Source organism: Saccoglossus kowalevskii, chromosome 5 (genome assembly GCF_978046115.1).
Source record: "Saccoglossus kowalevskii chromosome 5, keSacKowa6.1, whole genome shotgun sequence".
Lineage (NCBI taxonomy): Eukaryota > Metazoa > Hemichordata > Enteropneusta > Harrimaniidae > Saccoglossus > Saccoglossus kowalevskii.
In genome coordinates, this window is record NC_140645.1 from 11673209 (window position 1) to 11681702 (window position 8494).

Consider the following 8494-nt stretch of genomic DNA (forward strand, 5'->3'; position numbering starts at 1 on the left):
ATGTGCTTTATTGTGCAAAATTAAATCAATCGGAATGTATATTGCACGTATTTATGCTAAGCCAGACAACTCCCAAATGAATCAATTTCCCACTCATTGTAAAAGTGTAATTAAGCAAATGTGTGGATAGCAAGGATTCGTGTTTTGTCGAGCCAGGCACTAATTATTGCTGTTCATGTCGAAACAGGAATCCGTAATGTTTAATCAAACAGGTGTGAGCGTAAATTAACGATGTCGGCTAGGATAAAAAATTATTATAATTAGATTGACTGCCGGGCATGTGATTTCGTAACATATATATATATATAGGTTATATAAAACCTCTTTTTTTCTTTCCTTAATTCTTTCAGAAAATGTAAACTTCAATATCTATAGTATATGTATCGATGTGGTGGTTCACAAAACATTTCGTAGTAGTCATCACATATATGTGATACATCAAGATAAGATTTTATACTTCTGCGGTATTTTCAATCTACTGTTGATATTGAATTCTTCATACAGTTATGCAGTTATTGACATATGGTTGTAAACCATATTATTTCCGTGTATAATAAATTATTCTCACGAATATCAATAAATTGTTTGCAAAATACAAAAGTAAACTTTTCAATGAAGTTATTTAATGCGATTTTATGATTTGCGTGCTTACTATTGTTTATATTTTCCATCAGTCGCTATTCGAGAACATGCGGCTCCATAGTGAGCATCAGAGTAACAATCGTAAAAATACCAGTCGCCTTTTATTCAGTTGTTTAGCAAAGAAACGTCGTATTGTGAATATGCTGATTATGCGGTATCGCTAGAAATGTATGTGGAAGTATTACATATTTGGTTTGTTATATAAATGATTGTCTAATTTGTTGTCAAATGTTATCCAGTGTAAACAAACAACAGATTGTGATGGGTGCTGATGTATGTGGTATATAATTTATATATAATCCCACTGAAAGTGTTATATTGTATGAATATATTATGCATAGCACGTGCGTATAGTAAAATCTCTATGTCAAATTAAACGTCTCTTAATACAGAATTGTAGAAGCGTTTACATGTTTCTTTGTAACGGTGTTCTTGAGTTCCCTGAAACATTGGTCTTGTTTATTGATTGATTGACCGTTTTTATTTGTTGATGCTAGGTCACAGCAATACATATTACATTAAATTAATTACGTATTACACGTGACTATGGCTGAATACCAATTAATTCGTCAAACATAACATTCCATAATGCAGAAATTACATAAAACGGTGACGTAGCTCAGTCTGCAACATTGAATGTCGCTTAGAACTTAATCATCTGGTACTGGTAGAATACCTTGTCTAAATGTATATTTGATATACATTATTCATTCAATCACAGTCTAATAATTACACAGTCAACATGATTGTAACTGGGTACTGCAGTTTTTATTTACATTTGACAGAGACTAATTCCAAAATTCCATCTCTGTCCAATAATTGTAATATCGAGTATTCCTGTCTAAAGTTATGTCCTGTGTCAAAGTTATCTAATGTTTTGGTTGTCATCTCTCCAAAATAATGATAAGGTACCGTCCTGTCGTCTGGTCCCGTAAGAAAAGGATAAAATCCATATACGCTGATTTTATCACAGAGACAAAAGGCTTCAGCAATTGCGAGCATACCTGCTGTGGGAACGTTTATTTCATTCATATATCTGGAATTAAAAAGACAACAGATGTGACAGGATTTTGGTGAGCTACTTCCTCTTTGGTCAGTGTTTCTAAAACAATTATAACATGCTACATACAGAGTATTACGTGGTTAAAATGCTATGTAATATCAATCGCTTTAAACATGCTACATAAAGAGTATTACGTGGTTGAAATGCTATGTAATATCAATCGCTTTATATTATACACGATGTATTTCTCGTCATATTGTAATGCACTATATAATGCCATCAAATCAAATTGCACATGTGTTTGTAAGGACACCATAAACACAAACGGCTGATCATAACTGCTGAACTTTTAGTCGAAAACTACATCATAATTGTTTGCGTTTACTTACTATTATGTAACATTTGATCTTATAAAAATCACGGTAAATGTTTATGTATTTGTCCAGAGTTAGTCGCATTAATTTGAAGCTGTGAAAAATGGTTGTGAACCAACGTTGAACTGTTCCGAAGTATAAGCAAATGCGATTGCAAAATGGAAAAACGAACACGATGAACATAATCGACAGTTAATACATATACATCCTCCAATTCACACATAATCTGGACACCAGATACCGCACAAAATAGTTCAATAACACTCCATGAACTACTCTAGGGTGAAAATTTAACTAACATAAAAAGATTGCATATTTCCCACGTTGTCATTTTTCCAGACAGCATTAATGTCATATATGTGTACTTGAAATGTTTGTATACTATTTGTTAATATAACTCACCTTTGTATTATTGTACACCACAGTTTGCCTTTCGTATACGCTATCCGGAAATTAAGATTGAACTTTGACATTAGGTAATTGGTTGAATAGAGTAGATTCTGTGTTCCAGCACTTTCAGCAGAACCGCGACTCCAAAGTATCGAATTATTTAAAAATCGAAAATCCTCATAAAGATTAAGGTAATCCTTATTTTGTCTGGCATGTTCAAATAGATCGTGAACCCTACGTGGATTCATGTGGGTAATATTTGTTTTGGTTCCAACATCCCGGCTGTACTTCTCAATTTCAGGGATGTTACAGCGGATGACGAAGTCGTTAGAGTCAATCGCTTCACCACAATTGCTATCGAGAAGAATCCCACTGTTACCAACCACGGCACATGTGTTCTGCTGAGGAATGGGATGCGTTGAGCCATCTTCTTCTTTGACGACAAATGAACTTGACCTCGGAGGAACGTGTCCTAATCGTTTGCTGTAAAACAATAACATGGCAATAATAGAGATTCACCGCTGAAAATCACACAACTTATGATAAAATCCGTCCCGCCCAAAAGTGGCGCTACTGCGATGATAACTGAAATTTAATGTGCCACATATAACCATGCAACATACCTTTTCTCTATTGAAATAGCGTGCGCCTTCTTGTTGACGCCTTGCTCTAGAATAGCATCAGTAGTAGTAGTTCTTGAGTTATGAGCCGGTGATTTTTCCATGATATCGATATTATAAAATAGTACTGAATCGCGTTCCTGTTGCCTATAACATATACATCATATATAATTTAGAGATGCCATATCTTTGTGGTAGTGATAATTATTAGTACCCTTGTACACATAAATGCATCAATCCATTTATGAACATTCCGATGAAAATCGCCGTGTTTTATCGAGAAAGACGTTGGTAATTTACTACATATTTTTCGCATTTTTCGCCAATGTGCAAGACCGCTACTCTAATAATAATATAATCTTAATATACGCAATGATTTGTTCACAATATAAACCACAAAATGATATTAAACTTCATACTTTGACCAATATAAGTTTTGAACATTCTATGATACTTGTATATCACCATATACACATACTTATGAAAAAAAATATCATTACCTCGATGTGAACTGCATGTTGATTTGTCTTTTTTGTCTGGTTCCAATATGGAAGTATGAATGCATAACAATAAAGAGAACTATTAATACTGCAATGAGCGATACGAGAGATCTTCTAATCAGGAACTTCATAACGCGAGTGTAAACGGACTGCATACACTGAATGTAAACTCCACTGCACTGTATCGCAACCAGAGTTCTAGAAAAGAAAGAGCGTCCGCATGTTCTATACGTGTTGACAAGAGAGGTAGCTTTATACAAATGTTGATAATAGTTATAAGCAAAGTGGAATACAGTGCAATTTCCGTTATTAGAACGAGGCATTCTCATTGTTCGATATAAACCGCATTCCCGTTTTCTGGCGCTAATCGACCAGTGCGTGAATCAACAATATATTTTATCAATATCTGTACGAATCGTTTGACAATGTATTTCATCGCGTTAAAACATTCAGTTATTTTTAATTTTGCATGTGCTTGACACGTGGACGTTCTTAGATTATCTGAAGTTGAAGCGTTTTTACTAACGAAACGTTCGATTTATTTTTTCTCCATGTGTATATTATTTTTCCGACTTTTCACTGTCATATAGTTGGAATAAAATATTGAGAAGTCGGCTTACATCATTGACATGAATGCGTCTCCGTTATTATAACCAGATTTTTGTTCTTGACAAAATTGTCAGTGGGTCATTCTTTATGCCCTAATTACACCAAATTTGATCTCTTGTAGTTACTCTAGTGGTTGTCGTGTAAATCTACGATTGTAATGAGACGAGTAAAACACATTAATAAGCCAATTGTGAAATAACGGTCTTCATTCATCGTTTTTTATTTTGGTATTATTAAGCATTGTCGTTTGATGTATTAAAAAAACACAAAAAACATGGCAATATTTTAGTTTGATATAGAGTAGTTCACGGCGTCTGAACACGCACACACGATCCATGTGGGGGGAAATAACTCTTTCTTTTAAAAACGAAAACATATCTCACCAGAAGTCTACAACATTGGAATATTCATTCAGTCAATATTTTCTGGACATTACGAAGGAATTCAAAGCCATCGCCGACAATTGCCGACATTGGATTTATTTGATTGTTGTGTACATGCGTGTTAGAATGAAGTCACTGTGCTAGGGGGTTTTAATATTTAAATTTATCGCTAGTATACGTGTTATGTCAATACATTATTTATTAAATTAAATAAATATTTGCTAACAGAAGAAGAACATGTGATTTTATGCGATATTTTTAATTGTCAGAACTTAGTCTAGTTAGCAAAATAAAGTAAATGTTTGTGACCAGCGTGTTCGTTCAAGGTTGTGCTTTGTTTTAACACAGGCATTTGATATCTGTAGAAAATAATACTTACTACAAAATAAAGCGAACTTTATAAAATAAAAAGCAGTTGTTAATTATTTTCACTCTTATTGATTTTGTAAATATTTAGACAATTACATTAATATATGATTCGTAATTAATAGTAACAACACTCAAATTTTCACACCAACAGAGATGTAATAATGTATATTATAGGCTATCCAAAAAGATGACTGTTGTAGTAAATATTTGTATTGCTATGTACGTTTTTAGTTTAGCAGTCTTAGTATGAACTAACACCAGCGGCGACTCAATGTGCGTTTGTAACAAGCTCAAATCCGGTGTGCAAGTTCATAAAAAAACTAAGTTGAGCGCGACTTGATTTTAGACTTCAACACCAATGTTTTCACTAAACATTACAAATGACATACATAATCGTACTGCGACTCACACTTTCTAGGAACTGCAGGCCAACAATTGAGTACAAGTTATGTATCCTCAAGAGAAAATGGTCCTGTATAAGACACACACGCAGCAAGCCACAAACAAGCATCACACAGCAGGCCCTAACCTGGAACCCACAGGGCAAGCGAAAGAGAAGAAGGCCTAAGAACAGCTGGGGAAGGGAATGTATATATAGTATACATTAATCATTCTTTTGCAATCTATTAAGTACATAGTCAAAGTGATTGAAACTAGTTACTGCATTTCTTTATTCACACTTGCCAGAAACTAATGTTAAAATTCCATCTCTGTCCAGCGATTGTAGTATCGAGTACTCCTGTTTAAAGTTATGCCCTGTGTCAAAGTCATCTAAAGTTTTGCTTTTCATCTCTCCGAAATAGTGATACGGTATCGTCCTGCCGTCTGGCCCTATACTGAAAGGATAAAATCCATATACACTGATTTTCTCACAGAGACAGAATGCTTCAGCAATTGCGACCATACCTGCTGTTGGGGCTTTAATTTCATTCACAGAACTGCAATTAAAATAAAAGCAAATGTCAATAACTTTTTGAACTACATTTTGTTTTAGTTTTTCTGTTTAATTAATTGTGTAGTATTTAATGTTTATTATGTAGTATTTGTGCATACCATCCTGAAATATGCTGTAAATTTCATGAACTTGCTGTATTGCTATATTACCGTACGTCACAATAATTCGAATGAGAAACGAGTTGTTATAAATCCCGAAATACAATACTACTTGTAACAATCAGCAAACGCAATTCAAATATAGCAAAATATTGAAAGCCGAAATGATCGTCGATCATGAACTAGTTCTTACATCATGAATGATTCTTGAGTACAACTTTTATTAGCATGAATATAGCGGTATATATTATTAAACAAGGCTTTGCGTCACTCAATAATGTAAATTTTACATGTTGACCATTGTTAATTAGCACAACTTACTTTTTTAACACAGGACACTGTAGTTTCCCTTTCGTGTATACTAACGGAAAGTTTAGGTTGAACTTTGACTTTAGATACTTAATGGAATAGTCTAAACGACTCGTTCGCACAGTGTCAGTAGAACCACGACTCCATAATATCGAATTATTCAAAAAACGAAACTCCTCGTAAAGGTTAAGGGAGTCTTTATCTCTGTTCGCATGGTCAAATAAGTCGTAAACCCTAGGTGTATTCATGTTAGTAATGTTTGTCTTGGTTCCGACATCTCGGCTGTACTTCTCAATTTCCGGAATATTACAGCGGATGACGAAATCGTTGGAGTCGATCTCGTTTCCACAACAGCTATTGAGAAGAATCCCACTGTTACCAACAACTGCACATGTATTCTGCTTAGAAATAGGATGGGTTGAATCGTCTTCTTTTTTTATGACGAATGAACTTGACCTCGGTTCCAATCGTTTGCTGTAACAACAATTTAGCATGATTACATATAAATATACTGATATGTATTGAAGTAAACATATTGATTAAACACTATAAAATTAAGACAGATTAAGAAGCGAAGGCACAATGTTATCAATCGTGTTTGATTGTGAGCTACAAAAACCTATTGACGTACCTTTCATTTATTACATTATCATCGGTATTTGTGTTGATGCCTTGCGTTTGAATAACATTTATTGTGGTACTTGAGATCTCCGTTGTTAGTTTTTCAATGATATTGGTAACATACGGAACCGAATTGTCTCCTAATTTTCTATTAATATAATATACGTGTTATTAAACATGTTTCGTAATACTTGCATACTTTGTGGTATGAAACTTGTTTGATGCCTTGTACCTAAGATGCAGATTTATTTTTATTGAGAGGAATTTATTTCGTATTCTGTCCACAATGTAATGAATTAAGTGTGTTTGTAAAATTTAACTGTGATGAACTTCTCTAATAATGAGAAATTCTAACTACTATTTGCAATGCCACATAATGCAAAATCAATTATACAATTAAACACTGATTAAAAAAATATTTTTATAATATGGACAAGTGAGCATATCTCATAGTATTTTTATATACATTTATTCAAACATGTGTCAGCCACTAAGCTAAATTATTATGATTTAATATACATGAACACAAGGAAAACATTAAAATATGTAATCTCAAATTGATACTTCAAATGGTAATAGTAATGTTAATTTGTGGATCAGTCACATTTATTTAACAATATTGGTTAAAATGAGATTGCTTGATTGAGTATTCACATTGGTACAGTTACAATATATTTATAAGTGATGTACATCGACTTGTATCAGAATCAAACATTGTTTTTCTTTATGAATATCGACGCTAATTATATATATTCATAAAAAATATGATTACCTTTCTATAAACTGCGAGCGGATTTCTCCCATTTGCCTGGTATCGACATGTAAGTTTGAATGTATAACGATGAACAGAACTAATGCCACTGCAATGAGCGAAACGAACAATCTTCTAATTATGAACTTCATAATGCGAGTGTACAATTACTGCATACAGTGAAGGTAAATGGTGCTGAACTGAATTGAAATCACTGTTCCAGGAAAAAAATTATAATATAACTGCTGCCGTGATATGCAAATTGGAAATGCAAACTAAAAAACGCTGTGTATATACAACAATTACAATCATAATATCGGACAAATAATATAGGGTCGCGTTCTAATTGTTATTAAGGTAACTGCTCGAACAAACATAAACATTTTGTTCATTTCATACAATTTAATTGTTTTCGTCTGTCGTGGGCAAGTCCTACAAGTAACTGAATTATTTCTTCAAGTGAATTACCGTTTGTATATCAATTTGTTTACTTTTCTGTGCACTATAAATAAAACAGGATTATAGTTTGAAGATTTAGTTTGTTTCAGTTTGCGAATCTAATAGTGAATCAACTACGCAATACCAGTATAACCAGTTGTGTGCGGCCTCTACGCCACAACGACAACTAATTCTCACAATAATGTTTGCAACGAGAAATAACATCAACAGATTATAACACAAGTAATTTTCAATATAATCAAAAGACACATCCGATTTTATAATTTATTTGCGTGTACTATACTTGTCATTTTCTATAGCTCGCGGAAATAATTAAACGGTTTCGTGAATTATATTAATATATAATGTTTTCTATTATTATGAGGTACCAACTCCTATTTGCCGCTAACGTGTGAATATTTATTGAGTCAT

General features: G+C 33.3%; 2 protein-coding genes across 3 annotated transcripts; both read right to left on the reverse strand.

Annotated features, from left to right (window-relative positions):
• Positions 1-1388: 1388 nt before the first annotated feature.
• On the reverse strand, positions 1389-3852 carry LOC102804135 (CMP-N-acetylneuraminate-poly-alpha-2,8-sialyltransferase-like). The gene is made up of 4 exons (XM_006820471.3): positions 3530-3852; positions 3033-3176; positions 2422-2892; positions 1389-1678 (listed from the first exon to the last, which is right to left on the reverse strand). The coding sequence occupies exons 1-4, from the start codon at positions 3850-3852 to the stop codon at positions 1411-1413; spliced, it is 1206 nt and encodes a 401-aa protein (XP_006820534.2). The 3' UTR covers positions 1389-1410.
• Positions 3853-5537: 1685 nt separating this feature from the next.
• LOC146745493 (alpha-2,8-sialyltransferase 8B-like) lies at positions 5538-7829 on the reverse strand. Of its 2 annotated transcripts, XM_085499527.1 has the most exons (4): positions 7646-7829; positions 6884-7021; positions 6265-6726; positions 5538-5828 (listed from the first exon to the last, which is right to left on the reverse strand). In XM_085499527.1, the coding sequence occupies exons 1-4, from the start codon at positions 7774-7776 to the stop codon at positions 5561-5563; spliced, it is 999 nt and encodes a 332-aa protein (XP_085355653.1). In that variant the 5' UTR covers positions 7777-7829; the 3' UTR covers positions 5538-5560. The 2 variants fall into 2 exon arrangements, with proteins under 2 accessions (XP_085355653.1, XP_085355654.1); XM_085499528.1 differs by lacking the exon at positions 6884-7021.
• Between the last annotated feature and the right edge of the window lie 665 nt (positions 7830-8494).

What these genes read in the sequence shown, in the direction of transcription:
- LOC102804135 (XM_006820471.3), bottom strand. Translation starts at nt 3,852, where the DNA reads ATGCCTCGTTCTAATAACGGAAATTGCACTGTATTCCACTTTGCTTAT. An exon ending in AACATGCAGTTCACATCGAG is followed by an intron (nt 3,177 to 3,529) that starts GTAATGATATTT and finishes TATATGTTATAG; the next exon opens with GCAACAGGAACGCGATTCAG. An exon ending in GCTATTTCAATAGAGAAAAG is followed by an intron (nt 2,893 to 3,032) that starts GTATGTTGCATG and finishes ATTGTTTTACAG; the next exon opens with CAAACGATTAGGACACGTTC.
- LOC146745493 (XM_085499527.1), bottom strand. Translation starts at nt 7,776, where the DNA reads ATGAAGTTCATAATTAGAAGATTGTTCGTTTCGCTCATTGCAGTGGCA. An exon ending in CGCTCGCAGTTTATAGAAAG is followed by an intron (nt 7,022 to 7,645) that starts GTAATCATATTT and finishes TTATATTAATAG; the next exon opens with AAAATTAGGAGACAATTCGG. An exon ending in GATAATGTAATAAATGAAAG is followed by an intron (nt 6,727 to 6,883) that starts GTACGTCAATAG and finishes TTGTTGTTACAG; the next exon opens with CAAACGATTGGAACCGAGGT.